Source organism: Enhydra lutris, unplaced genomic scaffold, assembly GCF_002288905.1.
Source record: "Enhydra lutris kenyoni isolate GAN:26980312 unplaced genomic scaffold, ASM228890v2 scaffoldscaffold54, whole genome shotgun sequence".
Classification (NCBI taxonomy): Eukaryota; Metazoa; Chordata; class Mammalia; order Carnivora; family Mustelidae; genus Enhydra; species Enhydra lutris.
The window spans coordinates 6,615,871-6,641,047 of record NW_019154138.1 but is presented as its reverse complement, the minus strand read 5'-3'; the positions used below and the strand labels follow the sequence as shown (position 1 = coordinate 6,641,047).

The 25,177-nt window shown below is 41.8% G+C and overlaps 1 protein-coding gene across 2 annotated transcripts in view; it reads right to left on the bottom strand.

Moving 5' to 3' along the window:
• The window catches only part of LOC111157420 (FTO, alpha-ketoglutarate dependent dioxygenase), a 373,490-nt gene that overhangs the window by 237,255 nt on the left and 111,058 nt on the right, over positions 1-25,177 (bottom strand). For both annotated transcript variants that reach the window (XM_022518805.1, XM_022518806.1), the window contains exons 3-4: positions 14,770-15,397; positions 436-579 (exon numbers count right to left, since the gene is read on the bottom strand). In XM_022518805.1, coding sequence (XP_022374513.1) covers positions 436-579; positions 14,770-15,397 — 772 coding nt within the window. The remainder of the gene's footprint in view (positions 1-435; positions 580-14,769; positions 15,398-25,177) is intronic.

Sequence of the window (25,177 nt, the reverse complement as noted above, 5' to 3'; positions counted from 1 at the left end):
CACATGTGGGGAACTCCGTATGGGGGAGAAAATAAAAGCAACTTTTATAAGTGGGCAATATCTAGAAAAATGAGGGATTTAAAAAAAAACCTGGTTCCATGCAGAAGATTCATAATCGCTGTAAGATACCTAAAGAGCTTGTTTCAAAAGACACATTCAAAGGGCGCCTCAGTGGCTCGGTCGGTTAAGGCTCAGGTTATGATCTTCTGGGTCGTGAGATCAGAGCCCCATGGTGGGCACCCTGCTTGGTGGGGAGTCAGCTTGGAGAGTCTCTCTGCCTCTCCCCAACTTGCTCCCACACACACTCTCTCTAAAATAAATAAGTAAATCTTAAAAAAAAAAAAAAAAAAAAAAAAGACACATTCCAAATATGTAGCCAGTAATCTAAAACTTAAGACACGAGAGCACTGATGCAGCTTTGACCCTCCTAATTACCAAGCATGAAGTAGCAGTCTCCTTGGTGAAGGGGTACTGCCAAGCCAGGAGTCTCGATGTCCCACGAGATCTTAAAACCGACATGCCAAATATCCGGGTCTCTGCCTTCGAGCTGAGGGTCATCCTCACTTTCCTCTTCTGGGCCTGTCAGAAACAGAAGAGCCAGATCAGAAAGGAAATGTCTCATCTCAGGTTCTGGGTCTTATAATCATTAGCTCAGAAAATATTAAGTTTTAATAAAAAGTGGATAGAAAATAAACTATATCCTTTTCTATCATATTTTGTGAAAAAAACACATTCTTTCAATTGTCTTTAACATGTCCTTTATTCTTTAATCAAACAAATCTTTAAATGATGAGGAAATAACCACAGAGATACCAAGAACAATAAAAGATGATTTATTCAATTCCACACAAATAAATTAAATAATATGGATTAAATGGACAGTTTTTAAGGAACTTTTTAACTACCAAAATCATCCCCAGAAGGGGAGAAAAGCTAGTGAAACCATAAAAGGTAAAGAGAAAGTTGTCAAAGAACTCTCTCTTAGGATGAAACAGGTGTCAAGAGTTTCAAAGAAGAATTCTACCAAACAATTAAGGAGTGGGTTATTTCCATCTACTTTAAATTGTTTAAGAGCACAGAAAAAGAAAAGTTTCCAAATTCTTTTCCTGAAGATAGACTAATATGTATCAAAATCCAAACACACACACACACACACACACACACACACACACACCTCATATCTGAGAATCAATGCAAAATTCTTAAATATAGGGAAAGAGAACCCAAATCTAACAGTATATTAAAAGAATAACATTCCATGACCAAGTAGAACTTATCACAGGAATACAGAGATAGTTCAATATGCAAAGGCTTAAAGTTACACACAAAAAATCACATTCTTAGATGAAAACAAAGAGTCACCAGAGATACACAAAATATTCAATAAAATACATCCTTCTATAATCAAAAACATCAATAAAACTAACAAGCGGCCAGGTCCTTAACACAATAAAATACAGAGCTCTCTCAACCACAAAGCCAGCATCATATTTTAACAGGGAAACATTAGAAATCTTCCCAAAGTCAAGAATTAGGAAACAGTATCCTTTATCATCACAATGACTCATCATTACTCTGGAAGGAATGACCAACACAAGTGTGCTCTCTGGAAAGGCATAAGAAATGAGCCATAATGAGACAAAAGAAAAAGGTTTTTTTCATAAGAAAAAGTGCTTTTTTGCAAATATTATTATTTATCTGCTAATCAACCAGGACAAATATATCCCAAGCAACAGAGTATTGTCTGTAAGAAAAAAACTTTAAAATTTATTGAAGGACACAAAATAAAATTTAAATGAGTGTAAAGACATATTATGTTCTTGGGATGTAAAACTGAACACCATGGGAACGTCAGTTCTTCCTAAATTCGTCTATAAACTTGTCCATAGTCAGAGAAATACTTTTTAATATATAAAGAGCTACTACAGCACATCAGTAAGATAAAGATCAATACTCAAACAGAAAAATGGGCAAAAGTTATGAAGATGGAACACATAAAAGGAAAAAAGATAAATATGCAAACATTTAAAAGATGTTCAAACTTAGTCATATAAGAGAAATTCAAATTAAAGCCACAACGGATATTTCTAACTTACCATATCAGAAAAGAACTAACATTTTGATAAACACAGCGTCAGTAAGAGTGCAGCACAACAGCATACTCACACTCTCTCTAAAGGACAATATGACGATACTTACCAAAATTATAAATGCACAAACAGTTTGAACTTAAAGGAATTCCACATTTCCACTTTTAGCAATGTATTCTTAAATTCTTATTTGCAGAGGTTGCAAAATGACTTTTGAGCAAGGATGTTTAGTGTACCGCTGTTTATAAGAGCAAAAGATCAGGGGCGCCTGGGTGGCTCAGTGGGTTAAGCCTCTGTCTTCGGCTCAGGTCATGATCTCAGGGTCCTGGGATCGAGCCCCGCATTGGGCTCTCTGCTCCGCGGGTAGCCTGCTTCTCCGTCTCTCTCTGCCTGCCTCTCTGCCTACTTGTGATCTCTCTCTGTCAAATAAACAAGTAAAATCTTTAAAAAAAAAAAAAAGAGCAAAAGATCAGAAATGACCTAAATAGGGGTACCTGGGTGGCTCAGCCAGTTAAGCATCTGACTCTTGATTCTGGCTCAAATCATGACCTCAGGGTCATGGGATCAACCCCCAAGCCAGCCAGTCTCTATGCTGAGCATGGAGCCTGCTTGGGATTCTCTCTCTCACTCCCTCTCCCTTTGGCCCCCACTCACATGCATGCATCCATGCCCACGCGCTCTCTCTCTTAAAAGAGAGAAAGAAAGAGAGGGAGGGAGAAAGAGGAAAGGAAGGGGCGGAGGAAGGGGGGAAGGAAGGAAGCAAGCAATCTAAATATCCATCAATAAGTTTCTGGTTAAATAAATTATGAAATGTCCAGGCAATAAAATACTATGTAGCCACTAAAAGTAATATGCACTGATACAGAACTACCTGAAACATTTTTAAGAGAAAGAAACTGACAGGCTATAATCTGTATAAAAAATACAAACATATACACACAGGTGTTTATATATGTACAGGTAATATTCTAGAAGGATATTCTACTCTAGAAGGATACTCGCAACTGACCTTTCTGGAAGAAGGACAATGTGGCTGGGGTACAGGAGGGCAGAGACACATAAACAAATTGGAAAGTGTGCTCTGCCTATATGAGCAGTCCTACAGGGACTGCCCTATATAAAAACTCGTAAAAGTTCATTTACAAAATATTTATTAAGTAATTACTCTATATGAGGCACTGACCTGGGCACTTGGGCTCCATCAATGAATGAATCAAAGAGCTTTGCCCCTGGGAAGCTTTCTTTTTAGTGAAGTTATAAATGTTCATCTCTGATGACTAGAAAAAGGAGAGTTTAAATTCCAATAGATGCTAGACCCGGTCTTTAAGGGATGGGTCCATTTTTCCATTTCATCCACATTTAGGGCCCTGTTAACTGGCACACAGAAGGCATCCAGTTGTACTTAACTGCTTACTTAAAAACAAAATGCTCTGTTGACACCCATTCACAGTTCTTTCTGAGATAGATGGCAGCAAAAGAAAACTGTTAATTGAAGGGGAATTAAAAAAAAAACAACCCTGCAAATTAAATCAAATAACATAATAAAGCATGACACTGTTCATTCAGCATAGGTCTTTACAGTAAAGAAGTTTAGGGAGCCTGGGTGGCTCAGTTGGTTAAGGGGCTGCCTTTGGCTCAGGTCATGATCTTGGAGGCCCGGGATCGGGTCCCGCATCAGGCTCCCTACTCAGCAGGGAGTCTGCTTCTCCCACTGACCTCTCTCCTCTCATGCTCTCTCTCTCATTTCCTCTTTCTCTCTCTCTCTCAAATAAATAAAAAAAAAAATCTTAAAAAAAAAAAAAAAAAACAGTAAAGAAGTTTAGAGGAGAGACATGTTTAGTGAAGTTCCAAATGGGTTGAGCAGAATTCTTTGAGAAGATCAAACTTGAAAGCCAAGTACGGTCTAGAATCCCAAAGGGTAGAGTAAGGAATGCTGAAGGAAGCCAAGAAGATGTAAAGCGCTCTGTGACACATGGGCAAGGAAGCATGTTTCACCCAGGCTATATAATGTTCAGGTCATCCACACAATCCAAAGTACAAGCATCCCAGATGGCCCATCTCCATATATGGAATTCCTAAATTCGAAACATGTTACTCTACAATAACTGTGCATAAGGGTCAAAGGCAGTAAAAGAAGGGGGGAGAGGAAGAAAGCCCGTTTATAATTATTAGTTCACATTACTTTGCACAGGTATGGTGGAAAAAAGAAAAACACAACAGACCAGTGTTCTGGGAAATTCAGGGAAGGAACACTACTAAATGACCTTTAAGGACACATCCAACTTTGGATATTCTTCAGTTCCTTAAGATAGAATCTGAAATCTGATATTGCCACAGGGCGCCTGGGTGGCACAATGAGTTAAGCGTCCAACTCCCAGGTTTTGGCTCAGGTCATGATCTCCAGATCATGGGATCCAGCCCTGCATCGGGCTCCACACCCAGAAGGGAGTCTGCCTGAGTTTCTCTCTCCCTCTCACTCTGCCCCTACCACCCCCAACCCTGCTTTCTCTCTCTCTAAAATAATATATAACCTTTAAAATCTGATACTGCCATTTGAAAAGAATCTTACCCTTTTTTTTTTCCTGTTCGTTATTTCGGATCCGTTTTCTCAAGCATTCTTTAGTTAGGAACAACTTTTAGCAAGTTTTCTTTAAGAATAAAGTCCTATAGTAAAAAGTCTAAAGCCACTTTTCTCCGCTACTCCCAAAAACATTTAAAGGAGAACCCTCTAGAACAGGAATGATAAATACCTTACATATCAGAGGACACAACTAATTCACTGGTCGTGGCTTTTGTGAGCCCTGGTACAGAATTATCCTGAATTCTCCTCTAAGCTCAGAAGAGAGAATGGTATAATCAATTACTGATATCTGTCATTGGCTCTAGAAGGGGGACTTAGCACCAGCAAAACTAAATATTTGCCATTCGCATCTGATGACATTCTCTAGGCATGTCTTACCTATAACACACTTATGCCTGAAAATTGTGGAATTTGCAAAACTAGATCTTAACGACCAGAAAAGAGCCGGCAAAAGGTGTACAACTTGACCTGCTCTACGTTTTCTTAACAAAACTAAGTTAGCTGCCAACCGAGAGAAGCTCTTTGCATAAAAATACAAAGGTCAAGCTATTCTTGAATTACAAGATCTGGTATCCCTGAGCCAGTGCCGAGCTAATAAACAGCTATCCCTTGTAGATGAGGCAAGTGGTCTCTGAGAGCGGCTGTCCCCGTCAGCCATTTCCCCGCATTGGCCGTACCTCCTGGCCCCTACAGGCATTTACATCTATGAACTTTGTTCCAGCCCACAGGTAAACCGGGCCTCTCACCTGCTTACACAAAGTACCTGGAAGACAGTCAGGCCCATTCATTTACACACTGTCCAAGGCCGAGCAGCTAAGACACAGACTATAGGGCCCACAAGGTCGAAAATATTCATCATCTGGCCAGCCCCTTATCAGAAAACCTTTGCCCAGCCCTGCTCTAGAATCCCAATATTGTCATTTGATAGAAATGTCTACTGCACATATCAGCAAGGAAGCCAGGCTGAATAAAATAATAATGATGTCAGGCAACTAATAATAGCATACAACATAATAAAGTAATTAATGCTAAGTTATTTGATAAGCAGATCAACTTAGCAAAAGAATACAGCTATGCAAAATTGTATGTTTATATTTGTGATACCCCGGGGCTTTCGGTGGGTTCCTTCTGGAGATTCCTACTGACAATGGAGGTAGCAAGTAGCACCGAGAAGAAGAATAGAGATATTTTAAGAAGGTTTTTCATATGTCTCTCTCTGGTGAAACCAACTATGAACTTTAAAAACAGTTTCTAAATGACAATGGCAAGAAAGCTGTTGTGGTTTCCAGCGAGTATGGCTGGTGGGCTGGTTGACAACTTTCCCCTCTATCTCCCACCCACCCCCTCGGCCCAATATGGCACCAGTAAAGTCTGGAACGACAGAGATCGTAATTGCAATCAGTGCTTCCTGATATCTCCCATAAATCCAGCACCTTTGAAATGTGCTCATTAAAATAAGGTTTTCTTGAGGGTTTGTTTCCCCCTTGGGCTGGGTATGGAGAAGGGAGGGAAGCTGGACATCTGATAAATTTTTTATTGCGTAAGTATAGTGTTGCTCACTTTCTCAATAAAATCAACTTGTAATTATCTATAGCAACTGCAGCTGATTACTCTTGCCTCGTGTTATTCTGGAAACAAGCAGAGGCAAGAGGCCCCTATTTGCCTTTAAACCTCAGTAACACTGAAAGGATTGTGAGTGTCTCAAGTGTGTCTGATGCATTCCTAGTTCCCACTAACTAAACTGTTAAAGAAGTGAAAGATGTGACAAAAAACAAAAGAATGCTGAATTTAAATGCCCAGTTTAAAACACCAACTCCCCCCACAAATTAACCAATTTGATTTCTTTATGTTAGTTTTTGAAGAACAATTAATTCCCATTTGGGAAAAGATAAATGCAATCCAGTATTTTGTTTGTATTTTTCTAGCTGTATGCAACCACTGTCGTATAGGAAACAAAGACAGAAACCTGAGCATGAAGGAAGAGATGACAGTTCCAGTCAAATAAAATACAGCGCTTAAAATTTTGCCCCGTTTAATAACATATCCCATTAATACTGTATGTCAATAATTCCCCTGATGTGTAAATATATGTTCATCGTCACTACACATTAATAGCCCAGTTTCCTATTCCCTATTCCCTTGGCCAAGTGCTAAGATTTCTAAGACTCTGGCCTCAGCAATACTACTCTGTTTCCTGAACCCCATACCCAGAAGGGCTTCAGTAGCAGGTCCCTTCCTATCTACATCCCAGATCTTGAGGCAGGAGAAACCCAGAAGTTGCAGCTAGTCAGCTGGTATATAAAACCTCATGATGCTTTCTCTGGGTCCTGTGCTAGTCTGTGATATTCCAGGATCTGGGACAGAGAATCTGTTTTGAAAAAAGGTAAAGAGTCAGAAGGGAAAAGGAGAAGGTGAGGTTGGGAAGATACCTTTGGTGGTGGTGGGGGGGGCAGGGGGAGATGGCCTAATGGGTGTACAAGAACATAATTAATTCTTTAGAGTTGCAAGTGTATCACGTGAATGACATACAATGTCATTCATGTATGACATACATGACATACATGTCATGAAAAAGAAGAGGCTGGAGGGGTGGGGAGGCAGAAGCCAGGACACTTTGCGAACCACAGTCAGGAGTTTAGACTGAGGGCAATGACAGACGTGAAAGACTTTTTCATAGGTCAGATCCTATGATGCAGTTTCTCAGAGTGATCCCTCTGGAAGGCCGACACTTCTGCGTGCAGACCTTGCATAATTTTTCTGGACAGTTTTCCAAAGTAATGGCAAATGGCGTAAGCCAGAGAACATTTAGGAAAGACTCCTGAAGGGCATGTCCCTAAGGAAAGAAGGGTTCGCCAAGGAGAAGCTGTCCTGGGAGATCTCTACAACTCCACCATGCTTTCCTTGATTGGTTGGGAAGAACAAGTAGTCAAGGCCTGCTGCAGACTTAGAGCAAATTCTCTCCCAGCCATTGAGGTATGAATGAATGGTCTCAAGAAATGAATTCAGAGACATTTGAAGTTGGCGGGGGGGGGGGGGGGAGGGGCTACCTAATCAGTCGCAGCTCAGTCTGTAAGAAGCAGCTGGACACTGCTCTCAGATGTCTCGAAACAAGCAATTCAGGTCAAACATAGTCCCTTGACACAGAGAGATTATAAAATTAATCATAAATGTTCTGGGATTTCAAGAGAAATGTTGCAAACTCTTTCCCAAAAAGTCTAAAGCCTTTCAACACGATGTCTGGCTCTTTCAGCTTTCAGATTAAGCATGAGAAAAAAAAAAAAAAAGATATATTCGCATACATAGGAGAACCTTATTATATCACATTTCATGGACTTGGGAGGAAAAAGCAAAAGTGATAAAAGGAGAGAAAAATTGTTCTGGGGGCTCTTGGCTAAAGCTTCAAAACCATTACATTATCTGAAGTAAAATATGAAATGAGAAAAGGAAGCAAAGATACTTGTCAAACAATACATTCTCCAAACCAGATCTTCTAACAATAGAGCTTGCAATTCTTTGGGCAGCCTCAGGAAAGGACAGGGTGGTAGAGATTTACAAGAAAACATCACGTTGTAAACAACGTGAAAGGGTAGAACCAAACTAGATTAATCAAAAGAGGATAATTATTTGTTCATCTAGCTTCAGGCAAAGCTTTACCCAGAGTTCAAGGCACCTGTCCAACACCCAGCTTTTGTCCTTCTCAAAGGTCATAAAAAAGAAAAGGAGTGGCCACAACAGCTGGGGGTAGGCATTCAGGGGCCACAAGAAATTTGCTTGCCCCAAGGGAGGAAAGCAATAGCTCAAGAAGGGCTATGAAGGGAAAGAAACTGGAAACTGACCACACTACTAACTGTTGAAATGAGGTCCACTTTTGGAAGCCAGTGAGACCTCTGGGCTTCCTATTAAATGAGCCAATTTCTTATCTTTTTAAATTAAACCTGTTTAGCCCAGGTATCTGCTATTTGCAATCAAAAGAATCCTAATTCTAAACAGATATCATAGTTGCAGAAATCAGTTATTGGACAGTGGCAAGAATATAGATAAATAGCATAAGCCACTCAAAACTAAAAATACTGACTTTGGGCAAAAAGTACTCTTCTACCATTAAATGCACATACAAAGAAGGATACAAACCACACCTTCAAGGAGCTTACAATTCTAATTCATAATTTAAATATGGACAAAACTAATGTTTGGCCTCAGAAGCCAGGACAGTAGTTACTGCTGGGGGAAAAAATACACTGGAAAGGAGCATTTCTGGGATGCTAACATAAATGATGTCATTCAGTAATACAGAATTCAATTGCCCAATTAATGTCCTAGACAATAAAGCTTATTCCACTCCAATCTGTCCTCATCTCCTACTCATCACACAAATACATCGTTAAAAATTCAGCCATTCTTGGTAAAATATTTTCAAATCATACATCTGTTCAGAGATTTAATACCCACAATATACAAAGAACTCCAAAAGTTCAACAACTAAAAAAACAACACAATTCAAAAATGGGCAAAAAACTTGAAGAGACAAGGGCGCCTATAGGTGGTGCAGTTGGTTCAGTGTCTGACTCTTGGTTTCCGCTCAGGTTGTGATCGTGGGATCGAGCCCCATTGGGCTCCACGCTCAGCACAGAGTCTGCTTGGGACTCTCTCTCCCTCCACCCTCCTCCCCCTAAAATGAATACATAAATAAATAAATACATCTTTAAAAACAAAGAAATAAACAAAACCTGAAGAGACATTTCTTCAGAGAAGACACATGAATGGCCAATGAGCACATGAAACAAAACTCAACATCATTAATCGTTAGGGATCAACCAAGGGGCAGGATGAAACTACAGGGGATAATTGATATACGTTCACTGTCTTGATCATGGTCATGGTTTCACAGGTGTGTTAAAACTCAGGAAACTAAACTTTAAATATGTACAGTTTGCTGTATGTAAGTTATACCACAATAAAACTACTGAGGGAGGGGGGAGGAAATCAGCCATCCCCTTGTTGGCTGGCCTTCCCTTGACAACTGGGAGATGGCACTGTAGGTCTTCTTTTCTCACCAGCACTGAACACTGCCACTCTTCACCAGTGAAAAGATGGGTGACATCATACAAACATTCCTCATCACCTCTGCCTCTTCTAATCCGGCCCCCCTTCTCTGGATTATGACCATCGCCTCTTTCTCCTACTTCCAGCGCTGCCTCCCTCCTTCCACTCAAAACCACAATGGCTCCTATTTCATGCCATGCAACAGACAAGCCCAGTACCTTGTGTTACAGTATTACTTCTGTAATAGCTTCCGCCCACTCTGCACCCTTAGTCATTCCTCTCCGTCTTCACCGCTGTTACTCCCCCTCTTCTCACTCAATTCTACCCCTGCTTGCTGCTTCTGAAATACCTCAACATCACGTTCCATCTCTGGGCCTTCCATATTCCCTCTACCCAGGCTGGTCTCCTCCCACTCACTCTCTCCTTCCAGGCTCAGCTCAAACATGACCTTCATAAGGAAGCCTACTCTCCTACTTAAAACTGTACACCTGTGCCTCCCCCTTGTTTACAACCTTCTTGTTCATTTGTGTTCTCTCTCCTTGCTAAAACATAAGCTCTGTGAGGACAGGGATTTTTGCTGGTGGCTGTAAGCTCAGCATCTAGAAGAGTGCTTGCCAAACAGCAGATGCTTATTCTTCAATGCATAAATACTTCCACAGGGATTAAATGTGACTGAGACCACCAAACGAGTTTTACTGAACAATGTAAGTGACTTCACAAATAACGAACAGGGATGCTTGGGTGGCTCAGTCGGATGGGCATCCAACTGCTGATTTCAGTTCAGGTCATGATCTTGGGGTTATGAGCCCCGAGTCAGTCAGGCTCCACGTGTAGTGGAACGGCTTGAGATTTTCTCTCTCTCTCCCTCTCCCTCGGCCCCTCCCCACTTTGCTTTCTAAAATAAATAAATAAATCTTTAAAAAAAAACAAAACAGCACATGGCATGATACAATGAAGCAAAGTCAAACAAGCTTTGAGACCTCAGACAGGGATGCCAGGAATCATGGGAAAACATTAAATATCACAGCATTTTTTTTTTTTCAATTATGAATGCTCCCAAACTCCTAGCTGCAGTTACTGTCTAACCTTTCATGCTGCCAAAGATGAGCTAAGGAAGATGAAGCTACTCATTTCAATGTAAAGTACGGTAACGAATTTCTCGCCTTAAATGAATTCAACTTTTCCTGAGTCAAAGACATGAAATGGGAGTCCTAGAATCTAAGAAAATTATTACGAAGTCTCTGCTTTCAGCAGAATCAGAGAATTGCATACTCACCATCATGGATTGGCTTTTCTCCCTTTTCCTCCTTTCACCCTCCCTGGGAAATCTGGGAAACAATACGAAGAATCTGCAATACTTGGCACTAGTGAAAATTCTTAAGAATTGCTTTTCCTAGAAAGACAATGTTGCAGAAAGCGTTTCCTTCCAAATGTACAAAAAACAGTAACCAATGATTATTTACCTGGTCCTTCTGAAAGTATTCAAGTCAGAGAACAAGGTGTAGAACTACATTAAACAAGGAGTTGTTCATGTGTTCTCTGATAGAATTTGTGCACATGTGTGTATATATGTTTGGGGTTTTTTGGTTTTTAAGATCCAAGAGTAACGAGCATTGCCGGCAAAGCCAGCACTGGAAAATCAAATACTCTGCCAATTTACACACGATTCCCTGAAGCCATTCCTGATTAAATGTTGTACCATTTCAATCTTCTTACTGGGGATATCTATTAACTAGCTCTGCTTGTGAAGCCAATGAATTTAGTATATAATTACACGTATCCTATACAAATTACTTCTCAATGACCTCCACTCACAGAAATAAACCAAAGAGGGATGACTGGCTCATTATAAATCTACAGAAAGATTTCAATGGGAAAAGGTATTGAGAGCAAAGTCCTGAAGGATCTTAAGCTTCACCTGAATTTAATTTCAGCAGGAAGTAATCTCGTCTGTTCTGAACTCCCAATGCATTTTACATGAACTCCTGTGGCATGTCACACTTCCTTGTCGCTAGGGAACTACGTGACCTTGAACACGTCACTGCCGTTCTCCCTGCCTGAGTGTCTTCATCTACAAAATGAGATGCTTGAACAAGGTGATTTCAAAAGTCTCTTTCCAGGTCTCACATTTCCTGATGGCTTAATTACAATCACAGGAGCACACTTTACTTTACCTGTCCTTTCAAGGCAAAAAGGGCATTTGGTTTACCTCTGGAGCCTCCCTACTGTCTAGAACAGCCAACTGAACTTCCCTTAGCAATTGCCTGGCAAACATGTTCAGAGACTCAGAAAACAGTACCATGGTCTGAAATTCCCATTCTCTTTGCCAGCTTTAAGCCCTTCCTAAGCCCGACCATGATTTTTAACCCAAATGGCTCTCTTCGAGGCCACCTTTACCATACCTCTGGCAGGATTACAGGGAGGCTAGAGAGGTAAACCTATCACTTGTCAAAAAGTTTCAAGGCACTTGCTTTGGAAATCATCTGACTCGATGTCACACACACAACTGGAGACCCAGAGAGAGGTTCCATTTCACAGAATAAGCTTATCTAATGCATTCCAACCCCGAGAGCATGTGTAGGAAGCTACAAGCAGATGTTGCAGGGGGAGAGAAGAGAGGTGGCAGGCAGAGGGCAGAGAATACTGGACCTGCTAGCGAGAGCAAGGAGAACATTCCCTTTACCTTTCCAGAGGTGGATATTTTAAAAACCCAAATGCCAGAGGGAGCCATACTGCAAGAATAGGAAAATATGCTCTTAAGGCAGTTAGCCTTAACTGTTAGAACTCTGAAGCCAGAATGTCTGGGTTCGAATCCCACCTCTGCTGATTACTAGCTACATACCCATGGAAAAGTTAATCATCCCTTTATGCCTCAGTGTTCTTACCTGTAAAATGAGGAAATAGCAGTATTGATTGACAGGGCTGTTATAAAAAGAAAGCAGGTTAATACGTGTGAATGCTTATATCAACACTCTGCACAGAGTAGGTGCTCAATAAATGAGAGCTCCCAGCGCTGCAGTTTTTATTATTAGATGGAGTTCTGGGATTCTCTGGGATTTGTTCTAAGAGAACAAAGGAATCCCGCTGCTCTTACGGATTCTAATTCCGCAATTCCTCCTCCAGATGACAGTTGCAAGGATAAACCTTTATGTGTTTATGTATACTTGTATACTTTATCAGTCTTAACTACTCCCGACCACAGAAAGCATTCATTCAAAATTTAAATTCCTTTCTGAACAATATTCTAGGTTTCAAAAAAGACTCGAGCACCCACGCTCTGGGAGTACAAAAGGACTATTAAACTGTAGGGCTGAGAGGAGGTGGGAGCACAAAGACATCTTTGTCATGGTTTGAGCTATCACATACCACGGCCTCAACGGCCTTGGCTTCAGAGAGCTGCCTGCTTCAGAAGGAAACTAACAAACGGGATCCATTGTTCCTTCCCACCAGAGTTCTTGGATGTGATCGTTCTTAAATCCCTGGCAACGCCTTAGTAAAGATCAGAGGATCTCAGTTCTTTCCATTAGGACAGCATCAAATCCCCTTCAAGCAATTTTCTTAGGTCAGCATCATTATTTGAGGTGCCAGGGAAACTGGTGAAATTTCCAACCACTAAACTAGTTCCTTGTTCCGGGCTGAAGACGTGAGGTAAAGCTAGAAGATATTTTAGCTGTCCTGAGGAAATGTCGGAGATGGGGAAATGGGAAGAAATTTAAAGAGAATCATGAGAACTTCTTTTTAAAACCCCTTTCATAAAGCAGTCATTTTCATAAACAAAGAGCATACAAAGCGATAATGACCTCCAATTAAAAAACAGTTTTCGGGGGCACCTGGGTGGCTCAGTGGATTAAGCCGCTGCCTTCGGCTCAGGTCAAGATCTCAGGGTTCTGGGATCGAGTCTCGCATCGGGCTCTCTGCTCAGCAGGGTGCCTGCTTCCCTCTCTCTCTCTCTCTCTGCCTGCCTCTCCGTCTACTTGTGATCTCTCTCTGTCAAATAAATAAATAAAATCTTTAAAAAACAAAAAAAAAAAAAAAAAAAAAACAGTTTTCGGAAGGCACAGACCCTCCAAAGCTCCAGTTCGTTCCCTGATGGGATGTCTAGAACTCTGGTTTTCCAAGCATCTTTCAATAAACAGGTAGAAGAGATAAAGAGACAGCAAAGCTAATACTGGTGTCTTGTATTCCTTTGTCAAATGATCGGGCAAAGAACAAAGTCAGCAATGGTCATGCATGCCCTCAACTGTTTTGTTTTGGATTTGCTCAACTGTCTTTTTATATCCCCGGGCTGAAAAACAATGGAGACCCTAAACACACAGAAATGGAACAAAAGAAGGAGGAAAGTTCCAGGAGGCCACAAAAAAGGTAGCCTCTGATCTCTGTTCCAAGGGGGCCAAATTTCAGAAACTTCAAGGACAAGTTTGCCCACAGCACCCCTTTTAGGTCTAAAACTGCAGAGCTGATTTGGGGGAGGGGGTGGAGGGGGAAGGCTGGAGCGTTTTCTTTAAAAACAGGCGACTGTCTGCTTACAGAACCCACTTCGACTGTTTCTGGCAAGGAAGGACAGTAGTCAAATCTCTGTGAAGCCAAGAACAAGTCCGTATTTGACAAATCACTCCCATCAAGACAGTGATGTCAACCACAATAGAGTATTTTGGCAAGGCTGGAAATGTGCACCTGTGGGAACCTGGAAAGATTTGACAGATTTTTTGTTTTCCCAGCCCTTTATCAGCAAGTTAATTATAGCAACTGTACAGTGTACGCCGAGCTGTACGGAGAGGCAGTTGGCTGTGTGAAACCAAGACGTGGCTCTCCCGGGCATGAGAAAGACGAAGTGACAGCAGTGCTTACGCTCAGAAATATTCGATGGGAGCCCAGTGTGGCAATGAGCGAGACAAGAGTGCTAGATGAGAAGATGTACGCTCTGCAGATACCTGGGGGTCGCAAACTGAGGAAAGACACGCGACACCCTTGCACGTGTACACACACACACACACATGCACACACACACACGCCTCCAGAGCCTCCAGGGCTGTGTGTCCCCGGAGTGCACTGTACCTTCTTCACAGCTGTAGCTGTACACGGCCACCGCCGAGCGTTCCACCAGATTCTCGTCGTGGTGCCAGCTCACGGCCATCTTCCCCATGCCGAAGTAAGGCTCCTCCTTCAGGTAGGGCATTTTCTGGGGATCCATGAAATTCAACAAAGTGACGTTGTAGGCGGCTCTGTTCTTCATGTCCAGCTCGTCCTGCCCGTCAAAGGACCCCATCCCGACCCTGGGGAAGTCTGGACCTATGCACACGGGCACGGCATCGATGTTGGCTTTCTCCTTGCACGCAAGTTCTTCCAAAGCCTGGACCGTCTCTGTCTGCAGGTAGTCGTTGAGCTTGAGGAAGGTCTGACAGGCGGCCCCGATGTCTGGCTCGTCGTACTTGGGGCTCGTGCCCTTCATCGGCCAAGGCACCGTGAACAGCCTGGTGTTGAGGTACTTGTAGGTGTAGCCAGGGTTGCCGATGAGGATGCGCGACACGGGCGTGAGCAGGTCTTTGCCCTGGATCCTGACCAGGTCCCGAAAGAAGCAGCCGTGCTTGTGCAGCGTGAGGAAGGCTTCCTGCACCTCCTTGTGGAGCTCCTCGGGGACGCTGCCCGCCTCGCGGAGAATCAGTTTCGGGTACTTCAGCTGCCACTGAAACAAAACCGAAGCAAGAAGAGGGGTTCAGGGGCGCCTGGGTGGCTCAGTGGGTTAAGCCTCTGCCTTCAGCTCAGGTCATGATCTCAGGGTTCTGGGATCGAGCCCCACATCGGGCTCTCTGCTCGGCGGGGAGCCTGCTTCCCCCTCTCTCTCTGCCGGCCTCTCTGCCTAATTGTGATCTCTGTCGGTCAAATCAATAAATAAAATCTTAAAAAAAAAAAAAAAGAGGAGCTCGTGGAGCGCTGGGAGTTTATCATTTCCAGAACTGTGATGCTCTGTCAGCGTTTCGGAGGGGGAAAAACAAACAAACAAACAAACAACTGGCAGGTAACATTTCTGAACAGGACCCGTATCTCTCCAGCCTCATGTGGAAGGTCACGTGAAACAAAGGCCATCGACCATCCGGTCAAGATTTTCAAGTGCCAGCTCAAGGGATTCATCTTTACTATAAACAAAATAATAATCATTTGTGCTCTGATCTGCCCGGCTCCGTCTACGGCCACTTCTCCCTGCCGTCAATCTGTCTTCCAAACATTGGCCCTCCAGACACCCCAATTTTATTAATTAATGGCTTACCACCTATTTATTAAGTGCTTACTAAGGGCTGGGTATTATTCTAAATGATTTAGACACGTGGACTCATTTGCCGCTCACAGCCTTATGCAGTGGTACTGTTACTGTCTCTGGTTGCTACAGGGGAATCTGGAAGCACAGAGACACTGTAAACACTTGCCCAAAGTCAAGTGTTGGTACCCAATGGAACCGGGCTTTGAAGCCTCTGGGCTTGAGTCTGGTTCCGGGGTGGGAGTTCTGAACCACAAGATTGCCCTGCCTCCCAATCAACGACGAACTGCTATCTCCTCTGATACTTTCCCTGAAGGAGAAATCACTTCTCATTGGGAATTAGTTACCAAGTCCCATGAACACTAGAGCCTGGAGAATTTTGCTTACAACAACAATACTAGTGCCCAGAATGTATTCAGTAAATGTTGAATGAATGAGTGCATAAACGAGGTGGTCCACTGCGATTGAGAAAGCTGTGATCATTCTGTTGGTGTCACTGGAGGAGAATACTGTCAGATGATCCCTCCTCTAATATGGAAACATACGGATTTCTTGCCACAGTGGCAATAAATTCTTCATTACCTGTTCAGCCACCACTTCTGGCTCCTAGGACTTATGAATGGGTGACAAGCCAGAGTTCCCTGATTCTGCACAATGAAATGGACTTTTTTTTTTTAACCAAAGCACAGGATTTTACCTTTTACTCTTGTAAAGTTTAATCTGATCAGTACCTCCACAGTCCTGTACAGCGCACCATTTTTAAGACTCGTTCCTTCTTTATCTTCATTCAATGATTACCGTTTATATGATAAACAAGGCAAGACTATTTATTCCTCCATACATTTTTTCCATTCAATGTATGTCTCCAGAGCACCCAACAAACATGAGACAGAGATAAGGTTCCTGCCCTCACAGAGCCTTCTACCAGATCAGGTAATAAATAAGGGAAAGCGATCTCAAATTGCATTAAGTACTAGGACAGAAACAAACCACTGGGAAATATGTCACAGATGAGGGAAGACTCTCTACGGACTTGGCCTTTAAGCTGGGATCTTCAGGAAAAGGAGGTGCCAGCCATGTGACAAGCTGGGGAGAAAGTTTCCCGGGGAAGGGACCAAAAACCACAAAGATGCTGAGGAGGGAGACCAGACTGTTCTAGAGACATAAAGAAGGCCTGTTTTACTAGAGCAAAAAAGCCAAAGGCAGAGTGACACGCAGTGAGGTTGAAGGGAAGGCAGAGGCTGGACCACACAGAGCCTGGCAGGTCAAAGCAGGGAATCGGGATTTGACTCGAAGTGCGCTAGAGGAACCAAGGGGAGAAGAGTAATTCGATTTACATTTTATAAAAATCACTCCTAAGTTACAATATCGGGCACAGACTGGAAAGAGCCAAACATGAAAGCAGAAATCCTGTTAGGTGCTATTACAATCGTTGAGGAGAAAAGCAACAATGGTCCAAATCTGAGACAGAGATAAATGGAAAGGTGAAATACGCATTTTATAGGCAGAGCACAGGCAGTGCTTACAGACTTAACGTGAGGGTGAAAAAAAGGAAAGCAGTTCCGGATGACTCTCAGGTTTCTGTATTTAATAACTGAATAAACAGCTTACCATTTTTTTTTTTTTAGAGATTTATCTATCTATTTGAGAGAGAGAGAGAGAGAGAGAGAGAATGCATGGATGCACAAGGAGGAGGGGCAGAGGGTGAGCGTCTCAAGCAAACTCTGTGCTAAGTGCAGAGCCTGAGATCATGACCCGAGCTGAAACCAAGAGCTGGACACTTAACCAACTGCACCACCCAGGCACTCCTCCATTTTTCTTAAATAAGAAAGACTAGGATAAAACCGGACTGTTAGTGGAAGAATTGGAAGGAATGAGGAGCTCCATTTTGGAGCTGTAACCATTAAAATACCTACAAAATCTTCAGGTGGAAGCGGAGGGGGAGGGGGCACTGCACAGACACACCTGGAAATCCAGGTGGCAGCTGTCAGCACACCTGTGGGTTTGTTTGGTTTTTTTGAAAGATTTTATTTATTTATTTGATGGAGAGAGAGATGACAAGCAGGCAGAGAGGCAGGCAGAGGGGGGAGCCCAGAAAGAGGGGGGGAAGCAGGCTCCCTGCTAAGCAGAGAGCCCGATGTGGGGCTCAATCCCAGGACCCTGAGATCATGACCTGAGCCGGAGGCAGAGGCTTAACACACTGAGCCACCCAGGTGCCCCACACAGCTGTGGTTTTTAAAGGCCTAAAAATGAATGGGCCCTCCCAGGGAAATCGTGTGAACCCAGAAGGGGGCCCACAGCCATTTCCTGAGTCACAGAGGAAAGGAGCAAAGAGATCTCTGAGGGAGAAAACTAGGAGAGTATTAATGCAGGAGTCAAAAGACAGGAGCACTTCAAGAAGGATGGAGTAGGCGACCACCCCTGGGAGGCCAAGTGAGATGAGGACAGACATGCTCCCCGAGATGTGGCAGCGTGGACATCACTGATGACCACGACAAGAGCGACTTCAGCAGAATGGGGGCGATGAGAGTCACAGATGAGAGTCAGCTGTGGATGGCATGACAGAGCAGCAGCAGAGGCGCCGTGTTCTGAATGTCTGTCTCGGGCGTCACGCTCCAAAGGGGAACAGACAAACACAGCTGTCGATGAAGGCCAATACCGGATTGGGGGACCATCTTTAGCACTGGAAGATGGGGGGACACACCAGAGCCTGCCAGGATATTCTTGGGAAAAGGAGGATGCTGTAGGACACGGGGTCATGAACTACAGGAGCAAAATCCTTGAGTGGCCAGAGCAGGAGTCTCCCAAGGCAAGTATGTGAATGAACCATGTGGGGTTCGTGTGGCCACCCGCCAGAGGTGGTGGGGAGAAGATAGCAGAACTGTTTTGTTTTTAACCTAAAGAAAAAAAAATCAAGCCTTACTAAAATATGTGTACATATATGTGTGATATATACACACACATACACACATGTAATATATACAGACACATATACATGTCTATTATAAAACAGACACAAGGATACAGATAATACATCTATTTTATGGAGAACTATCGGTAGTGCGCTGGAGTCACTTCCTATCCCCTTGGGAAACCTGCTGTGTACATTTCTTCCCACCTGCATTCATTGATGTGAAGATGGTAGCCTGAAATCGGCCATGGAGAAGTATTTACACCACAGACATCAGGAAACACTCAAAATCGAGGCTGGTTTATTTCTTCCCAGACAGCCCATTCTTAAACACTTAGTAGGACACCACTATATGCGCTTCACATTTATTACTGACAGGAGTATATGATCAAAAACCATTTGGATCAGAAGAAAGATACTTCCTATATTGGAATCAACTGGAAGGAGAGGGGTGCCTGGGTGGTTCAGTGGGTTAAGCCTTTGCCTTCGGCTCAGGTCATGATCTCAATCTTGGGATCGAGCCCCGCACTGGGCTCTCTGCTCAGCAGGGAGCCTACTTCCCCCTCTCTCTCTGCCAGCCTCTCTGCCTACTTGTGATCTCTCTCTCTCTCTCTCTCTCTCTCTGTGTCAAATAAATAAATAAGATCTTTAAAAAAAAAACTGGAAGGAGAAACATCTAAATTCACAGAGGACTGTAAACTTGGTAATAGGCAAACAGGTAAAAGTTTCAGGGAGTTTTTAGAGGGAGAGAGAGAGGAGCACTCCAATTTTTCGCAGTGAAAATGCAAAACAAATCACTAGCTAAGAATGTGTGCTGATCACGTGGGCTGCTTGCCAGACAGTTCTGGACTCTTCTGCCATCACCCAGCTTTTTGGACGCAATGTGGGGAATTACGCTTCCTAGCCCCCTCATGTTGGATGAAACATGTGACTGTTTGTGTCCAGAAAAATGATGGCTATCGCTTCGTTGCCAGTACCACACCCTCTGAAACGCTCTTCTTGGCTAGTCACCAGCTGGTAGCTACATAGATCTCCAAGTTACTACTTTCATGGGTGGCGATTCTCTGCCAACCCACAAATGATATGTAGAATGAGTAAAAAATAGCACAGGGGGAAGATTTGAGGGATGTCTGTTACTACAGCATTATCTAGCCCATTCTGCCTGATCCAGAATGCAGGAAATAGAAGGGACATGGGACTTCTATGCACACAGAAGAAAAATGAAGTCATCAAGGCTGCATATGGAAAAATGATCTTACTAGGAAAGTGCAGTAGGATTGCCTTGATTCTCAGAGTGACTATCTGAGATGTGTGATCATAAATTTAAAGCGACAGAGAGGAGAGTTATGTGGCACACCACTCTGAATGGCCATTGGGACTGTCAGGGAAGCATTTAGGATTTATAGCTTCTATACTCGTTTATCCCATTTGAAAAATAAAAAGAGAAACATCCTACTTCCTGTTTATGCCACTCATGAAGAGAGCAATGTCATCTAGTAAGCAGCAATGGAATATTCTGGAGCCATGAGCAGTAACTCTAATTCTATCACTAAACTGGTTATTCTCTGAGCAAGTCCCTGAGGCCTCAGCACACCTAAAGCACGTCTAACCAAAGGCAGTGGTTAAGAAGGAAATGTCTCCATACTTCCTTAACGATTCTGGGGTTCTTTAAATAATCCTCAGTATAAAATATTAATGAAAAGTAAGATAATTCCCAAGAACTTTATTTGGGAAAGCACTCCCTCTGGGACTGAGAGGAGGAAGACTGGAGATAACACACACACACACACACACACACACACACACACACACATACACACACACAGCTTACAGCCATCATTCACTATACAGAGGGGCAGGAGACTGTGGAAGATGGATTTAACACAGGGGAATAATAACTCTAAGCACCTGGGAAATTCACATAGCCATATGAGCATCACATGTAAATACCTTGACATTAAAAAGAGCATTCTAAAAATAAAACAATAATAATGACATGGGAAAGTATCCCCACCCTGCCCAAGTTTTTTTAACTGATCTTTCAAGTGCCTTCCCCTCAGACCACATGGGCCTCTTTTCCCACAGGCCTCAAGAGGCCAGCATTCAGCACCTCTCCTTTCAGGACAGGCTCTTCCTCCCAAATCTATACCCGCCAGGCCCTTCTTATCCTGCGGGCCGCTTTCTCAAAGAATCCTTCCCTGCACTGCCCTCCTCAAATACATATCCCCCATTATCATGCATCACACACTTCTCATTTCTCTTTCACAGCACTTCTCAATCTGTAACTACATATTTCTTTGAACTATTATTTGTTTAATTATCTGTCCCACAAGACTGAATCTCCCAGAAGGAGGACATGGTAGCAATTTTATTCTCACTATATCCCCAAGCCCGTGGCTGGCCCAAATATAAATGCTCAGACTTGTTTCTAAGAGTAAGAGAATAAAAAAATATCTAAGATTGATAGAAAACAGATTAGTGAGGGTCTGGGCTGGGAATGGGAAAGAAGGCCGACAAATGCAAAAGAGGCAGGAGGATCTTTTGGGGGTTTGGAAATTATTCTAAAACTACTGTGGTGGTGGTTGCACAACTCCACAAATTTACCAAAAACTGCTGAACTGTATAATCTTAAAAGGTGAATTTTATGGTATGTAAATTGTACATACAGACAGCTCACCACTAAATTGTTTTTAAAAGATTGATACATTTGAATGTACAAAATTTTAAACTTTTGCATAAAAAGAATTATAAAATAAGAAGGCAAACACTAACTGGAAAAAACTATTTGCAATTTAGATGGCAAAAATGGTCTTAATATTCTTTTTTTTTTTTTAAGATTTTATTTATTTATTTGACAGGCAGATCACAAGTAGGCAGAGAGGCAGGCAGAGAAAGAGAAAGGAAAGCAGGCTCCCTGCTGAGCAGAGAGCCTGATGTGGGGCTTGATCCCAGAACCTTGGGATCATGACCTGAGCCGAAAGCAGAGGCTTTAACCCACTGAGCCACCCAGGCGCCCTGGTCTTAATATTCTTAATAAAGAACCTCTCCAAATTTAAATATATATATAAATAGATAAATATATGTATGTATACACACACACACATATACATAACACATATCAGAAAAGAAATTCACACATAAATTAACAGAGAAGACTCCTAAATATAGAAAAAATGTACTGCACTGAAGTCAGGAAAAAATGTAAATTATCATAATTGGTATTAAATTGTATTTAATTTAGTCTGCCTATAAAATTTACAAAAAATAAAATTTTATCATAGTAATACACATTGCTGGTGAGGCAAAATCAAATATTCTGATAGTCTACAATTAGGAATGCAAATTATTGCAACCTTGCTTACGGCTAGTTGGACAAAATTCACCAGAACCTAAGTATGCGCATATCTTTCAACCCAGTTATCCTACTTCTAAGAATTTATCACAGGGAAATAGAGAAATGTACCAAGATTACAAAGACATTCGTCATACATTTTTTATAATAATTAAGAGCTAAAAACCACCGAAATATCCAACAGGGGATTAGAGGTAAAATGGTACGTTCATGGGATGGAATACTAAAGTAACATACTTTAGAAAAATTTATGTACTGTTCTGTGAAAAATGTAAATAACGAAGTACTATTAAACAAGAAATTAGTAACCAGATATTGAGACAACAGGATCTCAGCTTGAAGTGAAAACAAATTGCAGATAAATACAGAAAAGAAAACTGGGGGGGAAAAATATGGTCACAAGTTTATAGTGGTTATCTCTGAGTAGCAAACTTGGGCATAATTTTAATTTTCTTTTTTAGACGTCTATGTATTTTTCAAATGTGTCGAAGTAAATGTAAAAAGCTTTTTAAATTAGAAAATCAGGGGGAAAAAAAGAAAGAAAGTCAGGGAAAAGATGTTGCATTCAAAACTTCTTAATTTTCATTACATTTCTTACATTTGCCAAGAGATTCTTTTCGATGACCCTGAATTTTCAAAATGTTTCAATATTAACTTCTGGTTCTAATTTAAATCTCATTTGTAATGCTGCTGAATGCTCTAGGAAATTATGATTTTAACACAAGAAATAAAAATAATAAGAACTGGTGAATTTGGTCACTATCTCAACAAAAAAAAAAAAAAAAAGAAAGAAAAGAAAAAAAGAAAATCTCCCATCCTAAATGCCCACTCTAATTATTTAGCAAGTAATTAGACTAATGCCTGATCCCTAAAAGTACCATGTAGTACTTCTTTAAAGAGAACTACAAGTAACTCTGGAAAAGAGCTGAAAGTTAAATAATTGAATATTAATTCATTCTGGCAAACAAGTAAGTTCCCTTTCCATTTTGGACAGGTACATTTAAAACAGCAGATATCATACAAGAAATTGGAACAGCTGCTGGCAGATTTTCAAATATGTCAGAATTTTTTTGTTGTTGAATTCCATTCAAGTTTTGCCAAGTTTAGAGTCATGCAATTGTATTAATAGTTGTCCGGTCACCTAATATATCTTTTGAGATCTACAAAAGGTTTCATGATCTAAATGATGATTTTTAATATGCAGTTGGAAAGGTATTTTAGATACAAACCACCAACACGCCAGGCCTTTCTCGATGGCCGAAACATGTGGAATGCTAGGTTTTCTGGAGAATAAGCTTTATTTTCCACCTATGTTAAGCCATTATATAAAAATTCTACTGCTTCTCCTCTCATATCAAGGGATGGTTCTGAAAGAATTTCAACATACAGAGAGGACAGACATGTTGCTAAATGGATAAGAGACCAGTTTTACAGGACTCATCTAAATGAGACCAGTGGAACTCAACCCTCAGTAGAGTGAAATTAAATTTAAAATCTTCAAGTGACTTGGGAAATGTATTTCATTTAAAAAGTGTTGTGAGGGCTGTGAAGTGTGTAAGCCTGATGATTCATGGACCTGTACCCCTGGGCAAATAATATATTATATGTTATATAAGTAAACAACAAACAAACAAATAAAGTGTTGTGATATCAAGGGACTCTATTTCTAGTCTGGCTGTTAATAGATTTCGCTGGTAAATGTATACATTAACAGTCATAACATTTTCTATACAATTTTCATTGTAACATGCTTATGACTTGGTAGCCATCCCAAGACAAGTGGGCTGGACACATCCAACCTTCTGCTGCCTGATGCTGAGCTGTCTCCAAGTAGGCTCTCCACTCTGAGGTCACTCCACTCACCCTGCTACAGCTACCACAGCTGAGTTTCTTGGGATAACATGTAGTTTGCTACAAAGTGACCCACAGATGTCTGCTCGTTCATTCACTCACTCAGTTTTTTTGTTTTGTTTTGTTTTTTTAAAGTAGGCTCCATACCCAGCATGGAGCCCAGTGTGGGGGTTGAACTCACGACCCTGAGATCTAGACCGAAGCTGAAATCAAGAGTCAGGACACTTAACCGATTGAGCCCCGCAGGTGCCCCAATCCAGTGGTTCATTTTTTGTTTATTCAAAATGTACTGAATATCTGTTCTCTACTAGATACTGCATTAAGTGCCATAAATACAATGATTAAAAACAATGTAGCTCCTGTTTCATGGCATCTCATAATTTAACAGTACAAATAAAATTTAAAACCAGTAGCTAAAGAAAGACTTATCATGAGGGAAGTATGAAAACACTACTGTGGTAGTACGGAATAAAGAAGCAGGAAGGAAATCTTGAAAATTCTCATGTATTGAATATGTATTTATTGAGCACATACTATTTGCAAAGCATGAGGCGCTGGGAACACAGAAGAAAACGAAACTCTGATATGTTCTCCAGGAGCTCATATTCATGTATATGGTATAAAAATATAGAGGATCGGGGCGCCTGGGTGGCTCAGTGGGTTAAGCCGCTGCCTTTGGCTCAGGTCATGATCTCAGGGTCCTGGGATCGAGTCCCGCATCGGGCTCTCTGCTCGGCAGGGAGCCTGCTTCCCCCTCTTTCTCTCTCTCTCTCTCTCTCTCTGCCTGCCTCTCTGTCTACTTGTGATCTCTCTCTGTCAAATAAATAAATAAAATCTTTAAAAAAAAAATAGAGAGGATATGTGGGGCTCATCATATCCATAGTATTTTATAAATTTATTATTGAATTATTTGCTTAGTAAAATAGTCTTTAGATTGTGATAAGGGTTATGGAATATAAGAAATCCCAGTTAGGTAGGATAAGAATGCCAGCGGTGAATGTTTCCGCTTCACACGGGCTAGTCGGAGAGGGCCTTTGATAAAGTGACATCCGAGCAGAGAAATGCAAGAAATGAGGATACAAAAGCCCCGCGGATA